Source organism: Fistularia commersonii, chromosome 26, assembly GCF_037954325.1.
Source record: "Fistularia commersonii isolate RoL2024-O1a breed Wild chromosome 26, RoL_Fcom_v1.0, whole genome shotgun sequence".
NCBI classification, from domain to species: domain Eukaryota; kingdom Metazoa; phylum Chordata; class Actinopteri; order Syngnathiformes; family Fistulariidae; genus Fistularia; species Fistularia commersonii.
Genome location: NC_141309.1, coordinates 11,648,152 through 11,675,088, shown reverse-complemented (window position 1 = coordinate 11,675,088; position 26,937 = coordinate 11,648,152). Strand labels below are relative to the sequence as shown.

General features: G+C 39.6%; 1 protein-coding gene across 3 annotated transcripts; it reads left to right on the top strand.

Moving 5' to 3' along the window:
- The first annotated feature begins 18 nt into the window (after positions 1–18).
- LOC147218602 (rabphilin-3A-like) lies at positions 19–26,532 on the top strand. 3 transcript variants are annotated; one of them, XM_086173941.1, is made up of 19 exons: positions 19–154; positions 246–418; positions 13,387–13,472; positions 13,584–13,595; positions 15,093–15,224; positions 15,352–15,481; positions 15,600–15,683; positions 15,752–15,920; positions 17,842–18,021; positions 18,814–18,972; positions 20,674–20,753; positions 20,888–20,962; positions 21,619–21,728; positions 21,830–21,956; positions 23,947–24,003; positions 24,120–24,274; positions 24,365–24,446; positions 25,094–25,190; positions 25,289–26,532. In XM_086173941.1, exons 3-19 carry the CDS (start codon positions 13,402–13,404, stop codon positions 25,417–25,419), a joined length of 1,851 nt encoding a protein of 616 aa, XP_086030067.1. In that variant the 5' UTR covers positions 19–154; positions 246–418; positions 13,387–13,401; the 3' UTR covers positions 25,420–26,532. The 3 variants fall into 3 exon arrangements, with proteins under 3 accessions (XP_086030067.1, XP_086030064.1, XP_086030066.1); XM_086173940.1 differs by lacking the exons at positions 19–154; positions 246–418; positions 13,387–13,472 and having other exon boundaries at positions 13,589–13,595; XM_086173938.1 differs by lacking the exons at positions 19–154; positions 246–418; positions 13,387–13,472; positions 17,842–18,021 and having other exon boundaries at positions 13,577–13,595.
- Positions 26,533–26,937: the final 405 nt, after the last annotated feature.

The following is a 26,937-nucleotide window of genomic DNA, read 5'->3' as shown; positions in this document are numbered from 1 at the left end:
CACGCTTCCACGCGTGGCTATGACTTCAAATACATCTTGAAAAATGCGCAGATGTCAACCAGCAAAGACAAGACAAGAGCTTTTCTCAGTTCGAAGCCAGGGTTGCATAAATTAGGAGGCGATCTCGGCCAGTGCGCGGAGACAATCGCATCAGGTGAGAAGTGTCCACTTGAGCATCGGCGTTATCACTTCAGTTCCAGGGGTTTCCTTCCCAGGGTATCAAGGGCTTTCCATCCTCCACGCAGGAGAGAAGACGAATCCCCCACGCATCGCCGAGATACCGCCTCGAGAGACGGAGTACTTCTCTGTCGGTGCCGGGAACCATGTTCAGTGACTGACGCCGCCGGAGCCGCGCAGACATTTACTCCGCATCATTGTGTGACATCTCGGCGTGGGAGAGGCTGTGCTGCGCTCTCAGGTAGGGATTCGCACTCTCGTCAGATTTACAAACGTTGCATCTTTGACCTTTGAACACTTTGCGGACTGTGCGTGTGGCAGGTAACTCGGTATATTCCAATTTCCACGTTGAATGAATGCAGCGTTTCATTCACAAAAGAGGAGTGGGGACGGTGTGTCATGCCTTTTTACCAATTGCTCATGAGTAGAATCCTTTATGAATAAAGCAGGAGGATGCTTCTGATGATTATGTTTATTTCACATAAAAAGGTAAGACGTAGTGGGGGAAAAACATTGCCCTGCAGCAAAATGGTCCTATCATTCATATGAAGGGGTGGATAGAGCCGCTTTCCTCCTTAGTGATATTTGTTGCATCCATTTACTAAATTTCACTTTGTTTATTCACGGCAAAGGTAAGTTGAACTCTCGGTGCACCGAGAGCTTTGTTCTTAAATGCCCTTAAGATACATTTGAATTCATCTCTCCCCTTGGAGATATGCATCCTGGTTACAGATGGAAGAAAAAAAAGACCCGGTAAGTCATGTGGGAGATTGTATGGTTGCAGTCCCAGGGCGTTGCTGCAGGATTTTTTTTTGGAGGGAGTGCACACTTGATGTGTCTGCAGACTGTGAGGAAAAGCATCAATGATGCTTCAAACGCTGATGTGGGCAGGGCAGCTCTCCACTTCAGCTGAGCCACAGAGCAGGTGATTCAAACTGCCAGTGAATTGATGCTCCCTCGTTCTGCACCCATTTCTTACTACTCTGGGAGGGTCATTGTAACATGCTTTGCAAACTGATTCATCGGACCAGACCAAATAACTGCCGTTGTATGAGAATGGAGGGAGGAAAAAGAAAAGAAAAGGTGCAGGGGATATGCCTTGTGATTCCAACATCTCCAACTCCTCCTACAGACTTGGAGCATGGGGATTAAATGGGGGAGGGGAGAAAAGACTGAATGAAAGGTCTGAGAGATATCTGCAGCTACCTCCTATCATAAGAGCACCTACAGTTTATATTGGACAACACCCTTACTGTGATACCTTGCTATCGGTCGTCTGTGCAAGGCAATAAAATAGCAAGAATGAGGCAGCTGAAAACGTGACGTAAAACATCAGGGCATGAAGTGAAGTGCGCAGGAAAAAAGGTAAAAAAAAAAGGGGGGGGGAGTGCTCTGCATGCTATCTGCATTATTTAAAGCTGAAAGATGCAAGGCAACTGTCGGCAGAATCCCACGTCTTCAGTTTGTCTTCCGTTCAGCCATGCTAGATGCATCATTTCTGACAAACTGTAACTGCCTTTTTGATCCACTGACACTAAAACAGTGGCCAACTCAGCATGGGCTTTGACATTTGGCACAGTTATGGTCTACTTCTATGACTACATACAGTAGACTGGTGGATTCAGACGCACGCTATCGCTCTCTGTCTTACACACGCACACACACACACGCACACAAATCCAGTTTAATCATTTTGATTCTTTTTATCTTGCTGTTGCCATGGCCACAGTTGGTAAAAGGTTCATGTACCCCTGTGTGCTCTTACAGTCAGATACAGAGTTTGGTTGTGGAGTCTTTTCTACAATGTGACATTTTTTTTCCACATTTGTGACATATTTTTCATCTTGTTCCATCTTAACCAGGGAGTGGCTTAATCTTCAAATTGTCATCGGAGCAGTGCTGGATAAGTGATTCACCGATACTCTGCAACATTGAAAAGGGCAGGCGTTATTAATGAAACACCTCAAAATAGATGGTTACAAATTCAAAATAGCCCCTGAAGATGACGATCTGGATTGTGAAATAATATGTAGTAATATGCATGTTGTGTGACCTACCTCTACCATTTTAGAATCACTAAAACGAGAGTATAATTGAATAATTGTGATACAGTCATGCACATGCCACACATGCAGTGATGATATTTTTTTTTTTTTTCTGAAGGATCACAAGAAAAACTAAAGCAGCATTCAATCCCAACTGTGTTTATACAACATCAGTTCCAGACCACAAAAGGTTCTGGTTTGAAAACAGAGCTGGTAAATACTCCCAGTGGCATTGTACCTGCTCATTTGACAGCGGGACAAGAGAGAGGTTAAATATTCAGAGGCTGAGTTTTGCCAGATACTCAATACAAGACTTCCGTCATCACGCTGAGGAGCTGCCACCCTTGTACTGTATGTTTTCAGCCTTGCCAGCTATTTTTACAGACCACAGGTGCATTTTTTTTCTGGTTAGCAGAAAAATAAACGCATCGTATTTTTTTAATCTTTTCGTAACATGCTGATTTAATATCCTCGAGGTTAACTCTTTATTTCCCTGAGATGAAACAAGAGGAAATTGTGGGAAAATTACAGGTCAATACATCAGTTAGCATTTCTCAAAGTCCCACCTATTGCCTCCAGGGCATACATGGATGAATCACCATCTTCCCTGCAAATCTGAGATGTAACTGCAGGGTTTTGCTGGAGTGCAGTTTTAGTGAGTGCTCTGGTCTCTTTATAGTCATAGGTCCAAAATACATTTTTTATAAAAATAGTTTGACCTCTATCACATGTTGGTCAGTGTTTTCTGCTCAATCTGGGCATCATATCTGCCATAAAGTCTTTTCCAAAGACCGACTTGAAGATGATTTGAGGCTGAAATCAGCCTGCGTGTTTTTTGTCTGTGTGTTTGTTGTTAAGGGTGAATATGATGGCAGGATAACAGCTTGTTAGTCACTGGATGCCCTTTCCTTTTTGTTCTCCTGCCATGCTGGACCTGGAGCAGTGCCTGCCTTCCCAATGTGGTTGGATTCGTCCAACACTTTTCTGTTTTTAACGTGATGAGTCTCCACAGATTGCTTACACAGCCGGTGCCTGTCTACACCATTGTCTGATTTGTTGATGCAACACACTCCAAACCCAGTATTCCAAGTAACCTCTCTTTTCTCATCTTTTCAATTTTCTGAATCCAGTGTTGATGTTTAAACAAGATCTGAGTAACATAAAGAGGGGTTTACTGTACACAGGGTGAAAAGCACTGATGGTGAGAGTTGTAAATAATTAAGAAATGCTGAGTGATGTTTTCTGCCTGCAGTCAAGGGCTTCTCAGTGCAGTGTTTTACAATATTGCCCCGGTCCAAGGCTCAGTGTGTTGTCATATGTTATACTATATAGGTGGATGGCTGTCTCCTGTTTTTGATCTTCCCTCTTTACCCCCCACTCATCAAGTGATAGGATTAGAGGCTAAACTCTGCAGGGAGATAATCTTTTTAAACCAAATGTTCATGATATTTAGAATTAATACATAGCTTTGCTTTTATAAATAAAATTATAATTATACATTTAAGTGGGATAATTATTCAGCAGAGCTATGTAGCTTGTTTATCTTTGGAGCCTGAACTGGGGCGGCAAGTGACGTAGTCTGATGATCATTCTGTCGGTACTTGCTGCTGGACTTCAGCTTCAGAGAGCTTCAGAGAAAATGCCACAATTGGCCCTCTCTCTGATATCAGTTGAGAAATGAAAAATATTCTTCACATGTACGCTGTTGTTTTTCACATGTCCCGCCCCGGGGCTAATTGATCAGTGGAAATTTCTATCACATTTAGCTTAGTGTTGCAAGGTTCTCTTGGAGACAGCCAGGGACAGTGGCTTTGTCAGGTGCTGTTCTCCAGTGTTTGACAGCTTCCTGTGTGAATAAAATGTAGGGCTGGTCATAGAGCTGAAAAGATCACTTTATTGAGAACACCTAAATATCCTAAACTCCCAATTTTCTGATAACTCCTTCGTCTTTTTATTCTTGTTACCATTTTCAGTGTCATGCTTATTTCTCAGGTGTTTTATTTACAGATTTTTAGCCAATTTCTAGCAGATTATTGACGGATTGGCTGATTGTTGATGTTATATATTCAAAAATCCAATTTGTTGAAAATTCTTTCGAACAGTTTGAAAAAATGTGTTGAAATTTGTTAATTTATTGAGAAAAAGAGTGATAGCTGAATTGGTAAATTTATTCTATCAATCTGGAAAAAAAATAGATGACATCCACCAAAAAAAAGTAACAACTGCACAGTATTTATTTATTTCCGAGCCCAAAGTTTAACATTAAAGAATGTCACAAGGTTTTAGACATGTCAAAGATAAGGCCTAAACAAGACAAAAGAAGATCTACATACAGACTGCACTGTCAATATAAATAAAACAGCAAGTTACGTAAGGTAGTACTATGTTTCCTCTTGGGCAGTTTGTGAATGCACTTTAAATGTACAAAAGGAAATGGTATTTGTAAAATCCATGTAATGCTTCATGAGTCTAATGTTACCCTTTACATAAGAATTCTGGCAGCTGCATATTCAGAATTTGCATCTGACAAATCCAATGAAAAGCTGAAAGCAAATCACTGTCATAGATCATGTCTGCACCAATCAGCAACATAGATGATTTATCTGAGGAAACAGTCACTTGTGCACTATCATTGTCTTTAACTCTCAATTTTTGTGGTACCACATTGTTTTAAGGATTCTTATAAGTCATGTTTATAGATATGTTACGTGTTAATTTACATTCTAATTTAAACAGTTTACAGCAATAATTGGTCTTTGGGACTCTCCGTCTTTGTATTGTGTTGGAACCGTGGCTGCACAACTTTTCCCTGTCTTCCCCGGCTTTTAATTTGTTTTTAAAATGACTTTTACTAACTTCTTTCCTTCACCTGTCGCCACAGAATATACAATAGAAGCTGGTCGTACACTTAAAGCCCATGTGCAAATCAAGGATCTGTCAATATTTCTGGGTTTATTTCAGTCAAGGCCTGTCAGTGAATCAGACATTCACAATAGCAATCTAAAAAGATTTTTTTTTTCACGTCATTATTTTTAATGAAATGTTATTTTGTTGGTTTGTGTATCATTTGATAGAGGTGAGTTCAACTCTGTTTAACTTATTGAGCTGACATTTAACACAACTTAAATATCCCATTACCATTTTATCTGATAACCCATAACACCTAGCTCATTTTTCTTCTGCCTCTACTATATTGTGCTATAAAAGGAAACCTTTGAAAAATTCCCTTTTTGTCCTCTCAAATGATTTTTAGGTTTATTACACTTCTGAGTTATAACTGAGGCTTGTTATTTAAAGAAAAATTGCCAATGCACGATCTCCAAATCATCATAGCACTTGAGCTGAATATGGAGCTGCAAAGTCCTCAATCTGAGGATTGTATGCTTTCTTGTGTTTTATGATACACACGCCCAGGTTAACTACACCCATACAAGGTGGTGGAGCAAGATATTTAAGAGAAAAAGTATTATTTTGCTTCATTTCAGCACAGAGTAGCTGTTTTCATTTAGTGTTTAAAAACTGCTTTGATGGTGCGCCTAGATTCAACGTGATGAATAATAAATTCATCTAAGGCAGTCAATCCCAGGACTGTTAGTTTCTCATCAATTTGTGAAATATGGCACATTGTTGTGGCTATTAAAGCTGTAATGGGAATGGCAGAGTGTTTTTCCATGCCGGAACATTGATGGTCACATCATCTCAGAAAGCATGTTTACGGTTACAATGGGATTGTTAAATTGCAGTATGCTGCTTTGCAAACATAAATTTGAAAAACACTTACATCTCTTCACCATCAGCACCTTAGAATATTTGTTAATTTAAAATGCGCATCTGAACTGGTGTTGACTCTTCACTGGACTAAAGAAACGATAAAGAAGTAGCTGTATAACGGCTCCATTGCTTACAAGTCCAGCCCGAGGCTTCAAAATCTGAATAGGAGTCTGATAAAAGATAAATGAAAGTTGGGAGAATTCAAATTGATTGATTGTCATTAACCTATTTTACAATTTTTCTCCTGGGGAATGACAAGGGAATTCATGCCCTGAAATTCCAATGCAGTCCTACAGTATCATATTCAGTGCGGTTACAAATAGGACACAAACCAGGGTGTAATAAAAATTAATATCAGTGGCATAGTTTCAGCTCTATAGTTTCAAGGGAAACAAGTTAACCAAGCCTTTACCGAGGCCACCTCATTCTCTTTAAACAGATATCTGCATTAATATTCAAGTCAAGATATTTTTACTGCAACTGTTAAGGGTTTCCATTTGTAGTCTGAAGAGCCCAACCACTCATGTTTCACCTTGCTTATGCATGGCTTACACCTTACAATTTTTCAGTTGCAGCCTTAAAACCGGCAGTTGCAAGTAAATCATAAGGAAATCCTATGAATCTTTGGACAGTCTTAGCGGAGTTGCAGCTCGATCCTGTCATCTCAGTCGTAAGTGTGAGCTGGAAATCTTAAGTCTTAGCGCTGTTATGGCTCAGCCTTTTTCCTAGTCCTCGGGCTTACGACGATATCAAATGTGTTTGAAATTATCGCAATTCTTAGCATTATGTCATTGGAGAGACTGAATTAACAACCAATAGATAAGCTCCAACAAAACTGGAAAAAACAAAACCCGGTAGACAAAAAACCAACAGAGCAGTACTGGTGGCAGAGACAGTATTTGTTTGCAGTATGGATGAACGGGACCGGCGAATTCATCCCGATCAGTATGGAACGACCAGGAAGTGGAAAGGATGGAGGAGCTGTGGGCAGAACAGCCCCTTTTATGATGTCACTTCTCCAACGTATCATGATCATTGAAGAAAGAAAACTAATAATAATAATAATTATCGTATCGATAGTAATAATGATAATAATAGCGCTTCAGCTTTCAGAATGAAGGACCCCGGTTCGATTCCGACGAGGGGACCTTTCTTTGCGGGGTTTGCATGTTCTCCCCATGTCTGTGTGGGTTTCCTCTGGGGTCTCCGGTTTCCTCCCACTGTCCAAAAACATGCGGCACGTTTATTGGAAAAAAAAATGGGAAAATTGCCCCGAATTAGTGAGTGAATGATTGTTTGTCTGTATCTGTAGCACTGCGATTGGCTGGCAACCAGCCCTGGGTGTACCCCGCCTCAACTGGGATAGACTCCAGCATCCCTCGCGACCCTGAGTGCAGGATAACTGGCAGAAGATGGATGGATAATAATAATAATAATAATAATGTTGGAGTTACTTCACATTATTATCTTATCTTTATGCTCCCGTTATTTTATATGTTTATATTTATTTTATATAATTATAGAGGTTAATCTGTTCTAGTTCAATTGCCCTTTGGGGAAAAAAAAAGTTTCTTTGATACTCATTCAGATTCAGATAATTGTTGTTTTCCATGAGTTTTCAGTTGTGATACCCGTAGTCTTCGTTGATCTCAGCCTGGTTTCAGCGTAGTAAGAATACGTTAGACTACACTAAGAATTAAAACTCTAAAAACTAGTCTTAAGATGTGAGCTGATGTGAGTTGATTGTTTAGATGAGTATTTTCAATGTTTTTAGTCTTACGTCTTGAGTCTTAATATGTTCACCCAGCATTAAACATCATGGGAGGAGGAGGTCAGAAAGCAAAAGAACCAGGATGCATTGGATGAAATGCCATTTCTATTTTGAGCCATCATAGTTGTAAATCAGATGTTCAGAACATAGAAATTCTAGCAATTTACACTCAGGAGTTACAATTTTGCATCATACAAATCTTTTTTTAGAAACTCACCATGAATGTGTAGGTCTGTTAGTATATCAGGTTGAAAGGGCAGCCTTGAAAATGACAGTAGGAATCACCATGGTAAAAGATTTCCTTATAAAATGTTAACCCAATGGCAAGCTTATATACACATAACTCAGATGAAAGATACAAGCTGTCATCTAAAGATGACTCATTGTAAATTTATATGCATGCATTTAAGTCGTTAAACAATTCAAATATTGTTTTTGCTCCTCAACGCCAACTCCCCTGAGTAATTATTTGCCTATTACTTTTTATCGCTGATTATTCTGAAATGGTAGACATTCATATAAAATCACCTCCTAGTTTAAAGTGAAGTATTTTGTCTGTCAAGCCTAAAAGTTATTCAGAACACTTCTCCTCCTCTCGGCTTTTCCCTTCAGGGGTCACTACAGCGAATCAACCTCCTCCATCTAACTCTATTCTTTGTATCCTCCCCCTCTCACACCAACACTAACATTAACTTCACAACCTCTCTCATTACGTCTTTAAATCTTCTCTTTGGTCTTCTTCTAGACCTCCTGCCTGGCAATTCCTTCTCTAGCTTTCTTCTACCAATATATTCACTTTCCCTCCTCTGTCCATGACCCAACCATCTCAGCCTGGCTTCTCTGACCTTCTCTCAAAAACATCTAATATGTGCTGTTCCTCTGATCGACTCATTCCTGATCCTGTCCATCCTGGTCACTCCCAAAGAGAACCTTTGTATCCTCATATCTGCGACTTCTAGCTCTGCCTCCTGTCTTTTCGTCATTGTAACTGTTTCTAGTCCAAACAGCATCGCCGGTCTTACCACTGTCTTGTACACCTTTCCTTTCATATTGGTTGATAGTCTTCTATCACATAGTACCCTGACACTTTTCTCCATCCATTCCAACCTGCTTGAACCCGTCTCTTCACCTCTTTTCCACACTCTCCATTGCTCTGGACTGTTGACCCCCAAGTACCTGAAATCCTCAAACTTCTTGATCTCCACTCTCTGTAGCCTCACTGTTCCACTCGGGTTCCTCTCATTCACACGCATATATTCTGTTTTGCTGCGACTAACTTTCATTCCTCTCCTTTCCAGAGCATACCTCAACCTGCTCTCTGTTCTCACTACAGATCACAATGTCATCTGCAAACATTATACAGAACACTCTGATACAAAAAAAAGCATCCTTTGGGGAATGAAACATCAAATGTGTTTTTTAAAGGAAAATATTGTGGTGGAAGTATTTTGTTGACTGTATAACAAGCAAAGTGTTTTAATGCTAGGTGCGTCATCCTGATGTAAAAATACCATGGTCATAGACCTTGGAATTGGAGAAAACTAATTTCCCAACTCGAGTCCTCCCATTTTGAGCTCTGGGTGTTTTAATCATAATCTTCCAGTTATTCATTCTTATATTTGTCATACTGTGTGGAAAACCCCAAATTTTGGGTAGAAAAAATTGTACAGCCACACTATGGAGCTATGGAGAAGTCCAGTCCTTCTTCAGTCATCTATTCTGCAGTAATGACTCACAAACCTGCTTTTCAGAGATGTATAACAGTATTTTTCTATGTCCATGATCCAGACAGATGTAAAGCTACTTACTTGAAGGCATGGCCCTTTTTTTAATATAGCTATTTAATGCTGTGGATGGTATATGCATTAGTTGTATCCCTGAAGTTGCTCACATGCAAATTTGTATTGACCATCCTCTGTTGCCCGAAGGGGCGAGATACGTTTCTAAATTGGTCCTCTCCACCCCCATATGAAATTCTATACAGTAGAGATTCTGCTGCATGGCTGGTTCATGTTGATAAAGCGGATGACTATCTGAGTTGATGCCCTCCCTTGGCTCCTTCCTGCTGTCATTTCACACATGATCTGTTACTATTCAAGCCTGCTGTATTTGTGGACAATATTGCTTGCTTAGTTCCTGGAAACCACTTTGCAGAACACAATGTCTGGAACCTTTATTAGAGAGGCTGACATTTTGGGAAAAACACTGAAGAATACCTGCTGCTCTCCAGAGAAGATCTTTCCACTTGACATGAGTCATTTTATATGCCAGGTCTTGATTGTTGAGATGAAATTGGATAACAGAGATTAACTGAATTTGTGACCTTGACTTGACTAATGATGGCAATGACATCATAACAGAAAATAATGAGGCTTGGTGAGACATTCGGTGGATATGATCCGAAGGTAGGGATCGACAACCAGGGAAAAAATGAAATATTGTGATGCCCAGTCGTCCTTTCATCCATCATTATTCATGAATATATCTGTTTGACAATGAGAAATTATTTATGGTAAACTGCTGTAACATATGCATTAACTGAGTTTATTTCAAGAAAAATGAAGGATAAATTAATTTGGCTTTCATTTCAAGGCTTGAAACACATATCAGTAACATCTAGATGCCTCTCACAAGCATTTCGCTTCAAAAACGGCATCATTGACATTTAACTCTATATATTTCTACAGTAAAGGAGTCCAAGCTGTATTACAAATGCATGTACATGACCTGTAGAACATATCGGTTTGAATTATCACATTAAACATCGTCATTTTGAGTCCACAATGTCAATGTTGACCCAGGCCAGAAACCCCATGTCTCTCATTAACATATTGGGGATGTGTTGTAGCAAGAGCCAGGCTTGAGTCTCTTATCACAATTTAGTGACCGTATAGTTTCAGTGGTGATATAGTGCTGAAAAGTGGAAGAAGACAAGGGCTCCCTGAAGACTGCATTGCCTCAGTTGACTGGATGCGGCAACGGCAGTGTCACAGGGAAAACACACACACCCAGACAGTGAATGGTTTGCACAGCAAATTTGTTGTTATGCTGTGAATGCCACAGGCAGCACAGCAACATATTGTAGCTCAAAAATGTGTGAACTCTTAAGGTTTTCTGGTGTAAAATAAGCAATCGAATGCAAACTACAGTGGCGACCCCCATCCTTTTGCTCTCTTCAATTCTTACCGACCTTCCATCGTGATTATAGTGCTGTGGAATGATTGCAAGGGAAAAAGCCGTTGACAGGAGAAACATTGATTTTCCTTTTAACATGTTCATTATTATTCCTTATCTCTGTGGTTCTCTGCCCTACAGTGGCGATACAGTATTTCCTGCACTATCGTAGATCTTGGCATTAGATACTAAAGTCTTCACTGAGGGTCATGTTTCTTTTATTCAGAGCCTGCAGGGCTTCTCAGATTGTCCACGCTTTGTCTCAGGACTAACACTGTTGCATGTTGTATTGTTGAAGCAATTCTTGCGCCCACACCCACACATGTCCACATATCTCCCCCCCGTCTTCCAATACATAGACGCACGCCTAATATACAGTACACCTTGTATCGCCTATATAAAGCTTCTCTCATGTTAAATGTTCGTAGACACACATGTTTTACTTCCTGTACCACTTTAGATTTTCTTCACCTTTTTATTCACCATGTGTAATACTATAATGACAGAACTGCAAAAGCAATTGTGCATATTTTTGCAACTACTGATCTGATTTCAGTCACCGAGAGGCTCGGCATTGAGTTCCAATGTGATAGGCCAGGGATTGCAAAGATCAGAACATGCATTCATAGATTTAATGGCAAAAGAACAGAGGTGTGTTAGGTACACATCTAAAATATATGACCATGTCAGTCAAAGTCAAAAGTGTTAAAGCCAGCAAACACAGCAATAATTGTGGTAGCAGCATGGTGATGGCGGCCAGCAAAGTTGAAAGCTTCATTTTCACCCCGTTTGTCCATAAATTAAAAACCAGTGTGAATAGGTGATATTGGTTTACTACGTCAAGCCAACAATCACATGACCCAACCACTGTAAACAATACAAAATGCATATTTCCAGTAAGTATGTTCTCCATGGTTAATTTTTAACACACTGATGACACAATCATTCTCAGGCTCTTGTGACTTTTCCAAAGAAATAAACTGATTACATTATTCCCATATGAAAGAATAATACTCTGCGGAGGTAACATACAGCAGATAAAAGACTGTTCACCTTGAGACATGCTCCCAAATCCAAAATTCTGTTAACTCACATTAGCTTGAGGTTAAAGTTCACATCACGGTTCCATAGGCCTTGTACATAAAAAAAATCACACGAGTAGGACTGCAAAACAGAAACTCTGGAAAAGTAGATTCCTTTTTATATTCCTAAAATGCGCTCTATGAATCTGGGAAATTGGAATCATGAACCCTGGGAGCATTGATCTGCTTTCCTATATCAATACACATTAACTTGTTACTGTTAGGCTAAATGCATACTGTCATTGGGATGTATGACAGGAATGCAAAAAGTAGGCAAAATTAAAGCCTTTGGATAATTTTCTTCCAGCACAATGCATCCCACAAGTCATACAAAATAATGAATCTATTTGTATATATCCAAGCCCTTAAAATCTGTGTTTATTTACTTGTGTTGTGCCTTAATTAAACAACTACTGCTAAGTCTAACTATCTGTTTTGTAATTCATGTATGATGGCACAGTCCTCACAGCTTCACAGAAGTGGTGTTTCCACCCACTTTTTAGCACTGACGATTAAATGACGGAAATTTGAATGACCACCCACTTCATTGTCATTTGTCACTGTTCACAATAGGTTTGCTCTCTTTTACAAACACAGAAACGTGCACAAACACACTTCTCTGTGCAGATAAATAGTGCCATATTCACCATGCCTTTCTTGATCTTTGATTCTTGTTTTTTTATCCGTAGAAAGAAAAGAATGACTTCATGTGTTATTTCCGATTAGGTTGTAAACGTTCGGCCAGAAAATTTGCTTACATTGCAGTTGATACTGTAATATTTTGGTGCTATTTCAGGATTGTTATGCAAATTTGTTGAAAGGGAGAGGGAGAAGAGAAAATACAATTATTTAAATCATTGATTTGCATCGGTCTTGTCACAGTTCACAATTTATTCTACTCCAATATAGGACGTCATCCCTGCTGCAACAGAGGGTATCATTCGAGTCAGTTAAAGGCCCTCTGGATCTGTCTGCATCTTCAGTGTTAGGATTAACCTCCTGGGAAGCCGTGGCTCTCTGCCCTGCTCTCAGGCTGCTTGCTTGACGTGTCCTGCATTTCCCTGTCTGGTCCTCAGAGTGTCCACTCAAACCCCTCATCAGTTGCCAGGCTGTACTTTGAAACCCCCTGATCTCTTTTCGGCAGGACGGGAAGTTACTCCTACGAAGATACTTCTGTCATTTACCAGTCCTCTCTTGTTGATCCCCGCATTTGAATCATTGCCCTTGGTATATCATGACAACAAAAGAATGCCTACCTAAAGTAGGAGCCTGAAATACAGAGCTACTGTATTTTTTTTAGTTCAAGTATAAGTTACCCATTGTTTTAGAATTCATGGATTCTGTCTATCCTCCTCTGCACCCTCAGACTGACAGTGCAGCCATGACAGACACGGTGAGCAGTGGCTCAGATCACTGGGTGTCCAACAACAGGCAGAGAAACATGCACACTGGGTGAGCTGGATCATCACAGCATCTTGTTGACATCCCTCTTTATGCCTGTGCTGTCACTAAACACTAATCTTTTGTTTCACCTGCTTCCCTCTGATATGTGATCTGTGACAGTGATAAAGAGCAGTAAGTACCTAAAGCTGTTCTCAACCTCTCTGCTTTGTGTATATCAATTGGTATGAATGTGTGACAACTGATAAATATGACAAACGTGTTTTTATAGCATGCAGAAAGAAGTTTTTCATTGCAGCATTTCTTGTATTTACCCAAGCATTCATACCTGGTGAAACGGGGGGATTCGAGGGCAGTGCAGGATGGCGTTTTATGATCACCAGAAAATCATTATATTATTTATAGAATTTTTTTCTGCAAAAAATGTGAGAGACTCAGATTAAATAACAAATAATGTCCTTTGACATATTAACTAAGGATGTTAACCTTACCTGCCTCTGTTGAGTTTTGCATGATCTTACTGCAGATTTTAATAGGAGGCTGAATGATTGTTAGTCTCAGTATTCGCAAATTGTGACCCTGCTTCTCATACTAGTTTTTTTTTAATTTAAATTTGAATTTGAATTCATCCACTACCAGCTGGGATTGACTTCAGCCCCCCACCACTCTGCATGAATGATATTGAGACTGAATGAATTATTCTATGTTATGTAAAAGTGTTCAGCTGACATTAGGACAGTAAGATGAGATCCCGTGTACGATAACGTGAGTCGTAAGTCTGTGTGCGCTGCCAGTCTATCCCCTTCATCAGACTGTTATTCTCGGAAGATAATGTTCTCCGTCAGCAAAGAATGAACAGGGTGATGGTAATGTTCCTTTGTATTGGGTTGGATTCTTGCCTGAATTTGACCAGAAATCCAGTTCAAAGCTTGTGCTGAAAAATCTATAGTTGCTGTATTTTGATGCAGGCTACAGCAAATAGTAGCCTGTGCAATTGCTGCAAATAAAAGTGCCAGCTGCAGCTGGAGAGTTCATTTGTTGAACCGAGGGTGAAGCATGTTGTGGATCTCAGACAAGAGACAGAAAAAAAAAAGCTAAATACCTTTTAACTTTCAATAAGCAATTAGATAATTAAGTATATTTAACTACAGATCATCCTCTCACACCTGCTGCTTCAGCCAGTATACAGGGCATTTTTCAAACCTTGGTATACATTTTATACCTCTTCAAAATGAGCAAGATATCAGTCTCTACTTAAAGGAACATGAATTCAGACTTCAGTCACCTCTAGCCTTAAGAAATCAGCATATATTCTAATCGCATGTGACGCAAGCTCTGTTTGCGTGACAGAGAGAGAGGAAGGGAGAGAATTTTCGAGTTAGGTTCCATTGTCCAGGGTGTAGCGAATGTGAACCCTGCATTCTATGTATTCAGTACTTGGAGCTATGTTTTGTGGGTTTATATCAGTCCCATAATAGTCAGCATGTTATATTTTTCCTAAAAGGGGTACAAAAAGTCGATGAAAATATGTGACCTTCTGTTAGTACCCCTGTCCGTCCCACCTTTGATTGACACTGGCACCCCTACAACAACTGCATGTGAAGTGCGATTATATATCAGATCATTTCATGTCTAATACGTGAACAATTAGAGAACATGTTTGGCTCACAGGGGCAACTGGACCATGCAGCCAGGCCCAGGACCTGGTCCTGGTCCAGATCTGACTGATGAAGAGAAAGAGATAATAAACAGTGTGATTGCCCGTGCTGAAAAAATGGAGGCCATGGAACAGGAGAGGATCGGGTGAGTCACTGGAAATTACCGAGTGGGTTTTTCACATATACGTGTACAGGAAAATATCACTAGTTGAGGCAAATGAGATTAATTAATCATGACGTTTTAAGTGAGGTGTCACCCACTCCTGCTGTAGGCGCTTGATAAACCGGCTTGACGATATGAAGAAGACAGTGTGTGGAGATGGAGTGTCCCGTTGTGTGCTCTGTGGAGAGCAGTTAGGCACACCTGGGATCAGCTCAGTGGTGTGTGAGGACTGCAAAAAGGTGGGTAGTGAGTAAGCAAGTTATTACCAAGCAAAAATTTGTCTTTTTTTGGTATGTATTTCTCATGAGATTTTACTCTGGCCCAAGGTTTAAATCTTTATTTCCTTGTCTTATCTAGAGCATGTGCACCAAGTGTGGAACACAGTGTAGCAGCCGGCCACGCGCTGTGTGGCTGTGCAAGATCTGCAGAGAACAGAGAGAGGTGTGCGACAATATTGGGATGGTTTTTCATTCAGAATCATGAAAATAAAATTGTCTTTGCTTTGTCAGGTGTGGAAGAGATCCGGCGCTTGGTTCTTTAAAGGTTTTCCAAAACATTTCTTACCCGCACCAATGCCTTTATCTAAACCGAAAGAGACATGTGGCCAGGAAGCAGCAGAGTCTGAAGGACCAAAGGCCACTGAGTCCAGAGAGGAGGCAACCCAGCCGCAACCACCAGGTGAGTGCATCCTATGTGGTACCCCTTTGTCAGCTGTTTGAAATTAACAGTCACATTTAATCAGGGGAATGTGAAGACCTTTTTCATTAATTGTCTGTATTTAGGAGTTCTTATGATTGCAAATAAATACGCAAGATGACAAAATAAATAGAAGATCTGACAAATCTTCACCAATGGGAAGTGCAAAATTCCACTTGTGGAATACTTTGAGCATCCTCAGCAGAAACTCATCGTCTAGATGAGGGGTCCCCAAACTTTTTTCTGTGTGACGATGCCAGAGGTGTCGGAACGTAAACATTTATTGTTTTCTAGAAAGCCACACGTAACCAAATATTAACCCTTTCTGGAATTTTGACAGGAAAAAAAAAATTAGAAAATTAACCATAACATTATTAATGAAATAAATAACACTTTTTATGAAATATATGATAACCAAATAACCCTCTTCAAGTTTTTCCCAGAAAAAGACCAAGGAACATTAACTTTCTTGAAGACACAACTGTTTGCAGCTCTTTAATATCAAATTCACTGTGGAAACCAGAAAGCAAGAAGGCTATGAAACCGAACTGATACAAACACCTGCCAAGTTAAATACATCTATTAGGTTAAATACCCTGCAATCTGAATCTATTTTTCTCTTACCTAATCTTTTTGCCATTATTACGCGTTATTTGACAGGGGCGTGTCCAGTTTTTTTTTTTTTTGAGAGAGGGGCCTCAGATAAGGCTCAGACTGCAGAAGGGTGGAATAGAATGTGACATCCTATGCATGTACAAGTCACGATTACGTGGCCTGAATGGGAAAAAAAAAAATCATAATGCGCATCTCTAGTATTATTCAGGGGCCGGCAAAATTTGGATACGGGCCGTATTCGGCCCCCGGGCCGTAGTTTGGGGACCACTGGTCTAGATCCTCAGTGGTTGGAGCAGGACTCGACTTTGTTAACGGTTACTAGTTGGTGTTGTAGTGCATATTGTATGCATTCCTACAAACTCTTTCATGAGCAAATGCACCTAGGTAACACACCTTCCATCATGATCTGCCACCGGCCATAAAACTACAAATACAAAATTCCACATAGTTCTAATGTTTTAACAGATTAAGACTTCTATTTATGCCATTCAGCTCCATTCAAAGTTGTATTCTTTTAAGAACAGTACACATTGGTTTTAGACATTGGCCAGATGTCTTATTTTATATTCATTTGTTTTTTTAACTCCCAGTGAGTAATGGGAAGCTTCTGCAATAGTATGTTTATCAATAAGTTCTTTAAACACAGATGGGGATTATCAAAAGTTAACATCAATTGTTTGTTACATCGAGGAGTTAAGGACTACATTTTTATTGCCTAGCTTTTGATATTAAAATGAGGAATATGTTAATCACTACAAACCATTTACAACACTGGTGAAATGAAGGTGCTGTCCATTTAGAGATGTTTTGCAGTCATAAAAACATCATTTGAACATCGCTTCTCATGCCACACCACCCCTTTGAGTATCTATTCACCAACCATCATTTGCTCCTCAAATTTAGCCGCCTACTAATGGAATTCAGTATTTAATAATTAAGATAAGAATCTTCACACTGATACAGCGGATTGTCTGTGGAAAGTCTGTGCATGATGGGTCACATCACTCTTTTAGGTTGGATTACCTGTGCAGTGGAATATTCAGTTTGACCCTATAGGTAGACCGTATGAGGCCATATGGATTGTAGCCGACTGCCACGTCTTGTTGTAATTTATGTAGGTCAATGCCTTTGCGAGAAAAACACTGCAGCGTCAAAAGTATCTAGAGAGTCCAAGGGATATTATAGATTCCACTGCAGTATGAGCCTGAAGTGTTAATATGCCTGTCTCTTATGAATAGTGTACGGATATACTTTTACTACATAATGCTCCTGCTTATTTTGGTACCAGAGACACAGGCTAGGGCTGGTTACCCACCAGTGGCCCCTAAACCATCAGTTGTGCGCATGGCCACGGGTGGGGCACATCCTGAAGAGCCGGGACATGGAAGCCCAGTCGTGATGAAAAAGATGGTACCGGTTCAGAGTGCTAGACAGCAGCTTGGGACGACTGCCAATGCTGTTCCACAGGGTGAGATTCATCTTGGGCACAGTCACTAGTCTGCATGGAGGTTTCCAAACACGCTGGTATAAAGAAACCTGGATACAGGAACAGTGAGGTCTGCAAACTTAATAACGGTTAGATGATGCATACTGGCTCAAAAAGCCTTTTTTGATTAAACTGAGGAAGAAGTTGTTACAAAACAGTGATTTGTTTTTTGAAAGCCACAGCCTCAGGGAAATTATTCATTACATTTTTACATTACATTACATTCATTTGGCAGACGCTTTTATCCAAAGCGACTTACAAGAAGTGCAATTCAGTCACCGAAGATCCGAAGCACCAGTAGTCGGAAGTCAGAAGTGACCACTCAACCAAATAGCCATCGCAGAACCATATACATACATACATTAATTTCATCCATTTTTTTTTTTTTTTTTTTTGGGTTGGAGGCTAAGTTTGATTAGTAGGGTAGTGCATAGTGAAGAGGTATTCATTCAAAAATCATAACATGATTTCTTTCTTGGAATGTGGGTTAGAGTTGAGGGCAATGTCTAGAAGTACAGCAATATAAATCTGTTTTATCCCCATTTAAACATTAGGATAGAGAGAGAAGTCGCTTATGCGCGTGCTCTACGGCCCCCACAAAGTGCATGACCAAACCGGCAACTCCAAACAGGATTTTGCATCCTGTACCGCTGACAAAGATCGAACAGTGTTGCATCCAGGTTCTGTTATGCCTCCGTCATGCCGACATAAACTAAATGTTTTCTCCCGTGTAGTAATGTGTTTGTAGTGTCTGATCATCGGATGTAATTGTAGTTCCAGCTGCAGGAGACGCAGGCTCTTACTCCTCAGAACAGAGAGCCCCCCCTGCTGCCCGAGAAGACAGGAGGCAGCCCGCTGCCTACGGTGCTGCTCGACAGCAACCTCCCCCAGCCGAGGAGGAGGAGGCAAACGACTATGACTCCGATGAAGCCAGTGAGTATGCCATCTGCTCACTTTCTTCATTGAGTAAACTGTTTAATATGTCTGGTTTCATTTCACCTTGTGTACAGTTTGACATTTCTTTTTACTAATTTCTGACAAAACACCACCAGATGGGGTGTTTTCTTCATCGGTGCTGTTTTCAACAAAGCCAAAAAATACTGTTCTGACATGTAAATGCGCCTAATTTGGAAGCATTAGTGTTCCCCTGAGGGATTTTGAATCACGCTGTGTCGATGCTTGAACTCTGGCTTTTAGACTACTGGCAATAATATTCGGATCTCTGAATTTCCAGGTAGTCGTGGCAAGTATTATTCTGCCAAATCCCTCAACCGGTTTTAAGAATTACAACTGATCCGTACTATCCGGTGCCCAAGTACCATGCAAATGAGTATCATAGAAACCAAAATTCCGATGTGAATTAAGTTGCAAATGGGTTAACTGGTTGTATTACATAAGTGGTAAAGCTGCATGGGTTGTTTTTTTAACCCTATGAATCTAATTTTAAGTTGAAAATTGTCATTCCATCGTGCCTGAAGCATCAATCAGCCTTCATGAGCCGTCAAGGGAGATTGGCTATTAATTTATTTTATTTAGGTCCAGGAACACGGTGCTGTGCAAAAAAATTAAAATACAACAGGGCTAATGAGCTCATTCCCACTGGGTTCACAAAGTCCCCTGATGGAGAAATTGGAAGTAATAAACGCGTGTACCCATCCTCAACAAAGGGGTTTCGGCAATTTGTGCTATGGTGATCATTGTTATGCTTGTTAGAAATAATTCTCATTCTGATATTTACATTTTTTTGGCCAATTTCAGTGGACATGATGTATCTATGTTTTAAACTTTACATTCTGGTAATTACCACAGGAATGGATATTTACAAATTTTCTAATTGGAATGACTTGAGAAAAAAATATGTGAATAATAATTTGAAGGATTTGCACGAACTTTTGCCCTGTATGCCAGGTTGAATAATCAGGAATTGGAACAGATGCACTTATGAAACCTTGAACCAAATGCTTTTTCATTTTTGTGTGATAGAAGCTCGCAAATGTGTTATTTGAGGTTGTTAGGGGTAACTGTGCCCACTCAAGAGCCAAGAAGTATACACGTTCACATTTTTGGTGCTTTTTTTCCATTAAGCATCTTTGAGCAACTTTTATGGTAACGCGCCAGCATTAGTATTTAGCCCAAAGCAAATCGGAGCCAACAGAGCTTGGTCTTGTTGGAAGAACTCTTCGCTGTTATGAGATACTGGTGGTGAGATTCAGCCCAGGATAATTAACATTTGTATCAAAGAAATTAAGAAATGACATGAAGTCTTTTCTTCCTCCAGCAGCTATAAGCAAGGCACTTCAACTCCTACCGGGAAAGTGTGCGTGGGCAGCAGTTTCTCGTTGTCTGAATGTCTCCCATGGAGATGTGTGTTTATTTGATTACTTTTACATCGACATTCTTTCTAACAAAATTTCGCTGCTGTTTAATAGAACTAAATTAAAGGCTGCCATTTGTCCTTTTGCCGTTGCACTTTTCCTCGAATAACGTCCCAGTGCTTTCTCTCATTTGTGTCCACACGCTTAATGCTGTTTAATTGCAAGAGCCTTTACCCTGTTTTTATACATTCAATTATTCATGAACAGAATTGCAGTGTGTCAGTAGTCCAGTGTAATGACTTGCTCGGGTCTCTTTTAGCCACTTTGGGCTCTCTGGAGTTCAGTCTGCTGTACGATCAGGAAAGCACCAGCCTCTACTGTAGCATCCTCAAAGCAAAGGTACTGCTACCTCATATACTTTAACGCACAGGGAAAATTACAAATGAGTGGATTATGTGAAAGAGCTCCTGAGTGGCACTTTAGTGTAATTGGTGTCCGCTGTTCATGATATGAGGGATTCTTCTTGTACCCAGGGATTGAAGCCCATGGATTCAAATGGACTGGCAGATCCCTATGTGAAGCTCCACCTGCTGCCAGGGGCCAGCAAGGTAAACGGTTTACATATTAATTTAGATAGTGGTTTCTTTCATTAAATAAGATAGATGACCATACACTCTTTAAAAGCAAACTAGGTTTAGATAGTAAAAATGAAAACCTTTTGTAAGCTCAAGTCTGACACCTTGTGGTTTGAAATGACTGATTTGCCCACAGCAAAAGTGCAGGGCAATACATATGCTCAGATTAAATACATCCCTACAGATCAGATCTGGGCATTTTACGGCCCGCGGGCTACATCCGGCCCGTTTTGCTTTTTTATCCGGGCACCACACTATTTTCTTTGAATATTTTAACAAGTATTTTCAATCAATACTGACTTTAGAAATGTATTTTTTCCTTTTGTTTAATTTTGTATGGATGATTACATACAAAATAATGTCGATCGGTACATTTATATGATCGTTTATGAATTTAAAATTTCAATAAAATGCCAAAAAATTAAAATATTTAAATTGCAATTTTCATTTTGTTCACCTAGTTGGCCCGCGCATAAAAATTAAATAAGAAATGCGGCCCGCCAGCCGAAATAATATCCCACACCCGCTATTGATGCATCCCGTGACAGACCAGCCCCAACTGCAGATGTCTGAGATTGTATATAATTGTAAATTCTACCAAGTAGTCTTACCCTGTGTCTACACAACAGTCTACAAAGCTTCGCACGAAGACATTGAGGAACACTCGTAACCCCATGTGGAATGAGACGCTTACCTATCATGGCCTGACAGAGGAAGACATGCAGCGCAAGACCCTCAGGTGGATAAACATTTAGCTCACTCACTTAATATCGACAGCCTCGATTATGTTTCAACTTTTTTTTTTCTATTCTAAGTTGTCTTCTTAAATGATGTGTTCAGGCTGTCTGTCTGTGACGAAGACAAGTTTGGTCACAACGAATTTATCGGGGAAACACGGGTAGCGCTGAAGAAACTGAAGCTAAACCAGAAGAAAAATTTTAACGTGTGTCTGGAGAGATGTGTCCCAGTAAGTGAAGACAATGGTTTGTCACATTCAACCACATACAGGACTGTCTCTGAAAATTAGAATATTGTAATGAAGTTCTTTATCTTCTGTAATGCAATTAAAAAAACAAAAAATACTCTTTCATGATATTCTAATATTTTGCGATAGGATTTTTGAGTTTTCTTAAGATGTAAGCCATAATCAGCAATATTAGAGTAATAAAAAGCTTGCAATATTTCAGTTGATTTGTAATGAATCCAGAATGTATGACATTTTTGTGTTTGTAATTGCATCACAGAAGATAAAGAACTTTATCACAATATTCAAATTTTTTGAGACAGTCCTGTATATGACACTTAGAAGGCAAGATTGGAATTACCTGAAAATAACCTGTTTTGCTTGGGGATCAAATTCAGTTTTAGTTCACTGTCACACCAGGGCTGTGCCATCTATTATTGTCTGGTGTAGTAGGAGTATAAATGATGTTAGAAAACATGTGTTATTGTTGAATGATGCGATAGTATGACGATCCAATTGCATCCTACCACATGGCTTGAATGCTGCACCTCAGGCAAGAAACATGGCTTAAAGTCAGAAAGGATACTCACTGTGAAGGATCCTGAATATTCATTCTTGGAGTTAGTTGCAGCCTTAGCTGAGATCACTGACATCCTGGACATGAATCTGACCAAAGTCAGAGTATTTTGTTCACTTTATTGGAAAAGGCTTTTGCAACATTTGTGTTATGTAGATGGGCAGAGCAGGGTTTAGGTTTAGCAGTTTCAATTGTATTTATGTGTGCAGCAACGTTCGGCTGCAATCACCTGAGAAAACGTGTCTAGTAAAAGATTTATTAAGCTGGGATTTGTGTCCTCCTGTTGCTTTTGTTTGCAAACATATTTTGTCAGACTCTGTTAGAAGAGCTTTTACCTAAAACCTCAATCAATAGTCCAGTGTTTTTTGTTCTTTAACAACTGAATCAAACTGTGAAGCTTAGATTGAGTGTATGTATGTGTGTGTGTGTGTGTGTGTGTGAGACAGAGAGCAGGTGGACGGATTCAGTCTCCATCCTGATCGTTTCCCAAAAACTGCTGTCATGTAACCAGCCTGCGAAAGCGCAAAGTCATGCTGCTAATTCTCCTGGCAGCCGAGGGGTTACTGCAGAGAGTTTTTTAATGTTTTGCAATCAAAGCAATTGGCATCTGACCAATCTTTTAAGGCAACTAAATAAATAATGACAATACTGAGTACTGACCTTCTATTTGAGACTGGTTTCAGTATTTCTATCGAGCTGAAAGAGGGCGAGGGCAGATTTTAAAATAAATTTTGTAGGGATGTAAATCAAGCCCAGTCAGATGTCAGTAGAGTTGCGGATGAAACGTTTCTGGTAGGGAAAACACATCCTTCCCTAAAATGTACAAAGAAAGCAAAGACAAGCCAGACGCAAAGCTTTCATCAACGGTTTATTTGTTCCTCAGCAAAAGACATGATGTCAAGCGGAAGTTCAGAGCTAGAATGTCTTTTTTATTACATTATCATACACAATTTCTTCCTTTATATAGATATCTGATAAAGCTTTAGTGCACTATTGCCCGCTTCTGTTGCTTGTGATTTTCTGTAATTGAGCAGATATTGATAAAAAAAGGGGTTGTGATGAAATCCCAATAGTTCATGTTTTTCTTTTTTCCGTGCCTTTTTAGAGACTATCATTGAAGAGAAATAAAACAAATGCACATAAATTTGCCGAGAAAAATATAAATCTCTGATGATGAACCTTGGCTTAGCAATTGGCTCGCAATCGACAGCGAGTGAGTGGTGAAAGAAGTCATACAGATATCTTGCGGTTCAGGATAGATTACGATACGGTTTAAATTTACATTTAAAATCAGGATACTATTAACGCTTCACATGAATTGAAATCATTTTGCTTTAAATTTCATGACCACCCCTCCCCCGCCTTTCTCTTAACTCTCAAAGCCTTGACCTGCGATAATATTTTTTGCACTCCTAGACAAAGAGGACTGCTACAGCCGGGGGAGCTCGAGGCATCGCCCTCTATGAAGATGAGGCAATAACTTTCTTTTCATGCATGTTTAAATGGAACAGATTTCTTCAATGGTGGAGACAAATCTCATTAACAGTCTTCCTGAACTATTTTTCTCCCATCTGCTTCTACTTCTATAGTCTGCTAAAGATGGAGGCGAAGTAGAGGAGCGTGGTCGTATTCTGATCTCTCTCATGTACAGCTCCCAACAGAGCCGTCTTATTGTGGGCGTTGTACGCTGCGTCCATCTGGCTGCCATGGATGCTAATGGGTATTCTGACCCCTATGTCAAAATGTAGGTAGATCAGTACTTTTATATTTATGTTCTAAATAAAACTGTTGAGAATTGGCCCAGGTTTAATTTGTGTAACTCAATAATTAACAGATGTCTGAAACCGGATATGGGGAAGAAGGCCAAGTGCAAAACTCAGATAAAGAAGAGGACTTTAAATCCAGAGTTTAATGAGGTTCGTGGCAGAGTGGATGGTGGAAAACTACAATTATTAAAATATCATGAAATTCTGTGTCAACAAAGACCGATCAATACTTTAATTATGCGATCTATTGGTGATCCCTCCTTCCCAATCACACACACACACACATATATATACACATGTACAATACGTGCATTTAAATATCTAGGCTTAAATGTGGAATGTACAATCATACATATTCTGAATCTCCAAATTTGAATGCAATATGTCAAGGGATATGGATATTTTGTTCATTTCCACTCCCATGGTGAGCCTAAAGTTAATCCTCTCATTTCCAGCTCCTACCAGACAGTCAGTGTCTGTGTGCTGAAATTGATTTCCACTTTCAGACAACAAGCATTTTCTACTCAAATGTTGTTGTGTAAAGAATATCTCTCATCAATGAAACATTAGTTTGGACCCTTTTGAAGTGCATATGCAAGATCAATGATATAATACATTTTGCTGACAGTACTCTTTTAGCATATACAACGTCAGACGATTTGGCAGCCTCAACCTTCATTATTATTTCTGAAATCCAGTCCTACTTGATTGGGCCGTAATTCACATAAATAGTATTGGTTACTAATTTGGGGGATGGTTTTAACATTAATGCATTATGTGTCTTGTTTGCTTTGCAGGAGTTTGGTTACGACATCAAACACAGTGAACTGGCAAAGAAGACTTTAGATATCTCTGTCTGGGATTACGATATTGGAAAGTCCAATGACTATATTGGTGAATATTTGATCAGAATTACTGCTTTGATGGGGAAAAGGGAAATTTCACTCGCTCAACAGATTGTCACCTTTTAAACTTCCATTTCTTCTTGACAGGCGGGTGTCAGCTGGGCATCACTGCTAAAGGAGAAAGGTTAAAGCATTGGTATGAGTGTCTGAAAAACAAGGACAAGAAGATAGAGCGCTGGCACACCTTAATGAATGAGAATCATACCTCCAGTGATTAACCATCTTCCGCCTCAACAGCATGAGCTAAAATGTCTTATCCCTCCTTTGTTTGCATCTTCATCATCGCCTATTGCCCTTCTCCATTTAATTTTTACTATCCGACCATCTCACAGGCCTCTTCTTCTCTAATGTGATATACTTACCATCTTATTAAAAAAAAATTCTGCCTGTGTGGGTATGTAATCTGCCTCTGGGACAAATCATGACATAAATGAATTGTAGATTCCATTAAAGTATCTGATCCTTCTCCCAATGAACAGCCGTGCCTGTTAGTGATCTCGTAAGCTGCAGAGTGCTAAACCTGACATAGTCTTTGCTGAGATAAAAAAAAAAAGATGTTGCACTGGCAGAGAAAAAGCAATATGGTATGGCATCTACCATCATTTAAGGTCATAAAACCCTGGGTCAAGCTCATGCCTGATATCGATTAGGCTTTCAGGGTATTACTTCTGATTTGGTGTGATAATCTCACACTTCTGTGTAACACTTGAACCGTATAAGCATGCCAAACCCCAGACAGAATAAAACATGCAGCAGCACCTTCAAATATTTCAACTGTGCTCCCTAAACATGATGTATATTTCCATGAAGAAATGTTTACATACTGATAACATTGCTCAGGTTAGCATAGAGATGACAGAAATCTGATATATAGATGAGCTAGATGAATCTGTCAGCAGTTGCTGTTAATTTGTGATTTACAATTATAGCACACCTAGTTAAATATTAGGAGTTTTATGTATGGATATTCAAGCTGTGAAATATTTGTTTGTGGAAAGTATTAACTCACTTCTGAAGCTTGTGGTTCTCTCTGACACCTCAGAGGTTTTCTATGGCAGTTTTTACAATGAATGCACATGGACAGGTTTCTTACAAGTTTGACTAACAAATGTTCTTGTTGACAACAGGAAGTTTGAAGGTAGAATATTTATGTCATAAGTATGTGCAGCTTTCCTTGCATGCACTGTGCTCGTGACTCGTGTGCCTGGGACAGTCGTGGCTTGCTTTTACACCCACACACACTTTGCACAAATTTGCAGGGTCTTTTCCCCTCTGCTACGCCCCTGATCATGTAAGGCTTTAGTGTGTGTTTCTGCACTAATCACGTAAAACCAAGAAAAGCACACCTTACACAGTGGAATGACCTCAATTTATAAAGCTGTTTGCAAGTTATCTGAAACAAATACAAAGAATTCTATGCATGAAATGTCTTGTGATTCAAGATAGATATATTTATATACATATATATATATATATACATACAGACATATATGTACATGTGTGTATGCATATACGTATGTATATATACACATACATGTATGTGTATATACACAAAAAAAATATATAGAGACTTTGTAAGAAATAAACGCAGATGTAATTCCATGAATGTTTACGCCTCCCTATAACATTCCTCTTTATATAGGAGAGACCATGTTCTGCATGATGTAATTCAAATAAACAAGACTCATAGCATCCACAAGATAAAGGCTGGATTATCTGATCTCACCTGGGCATGT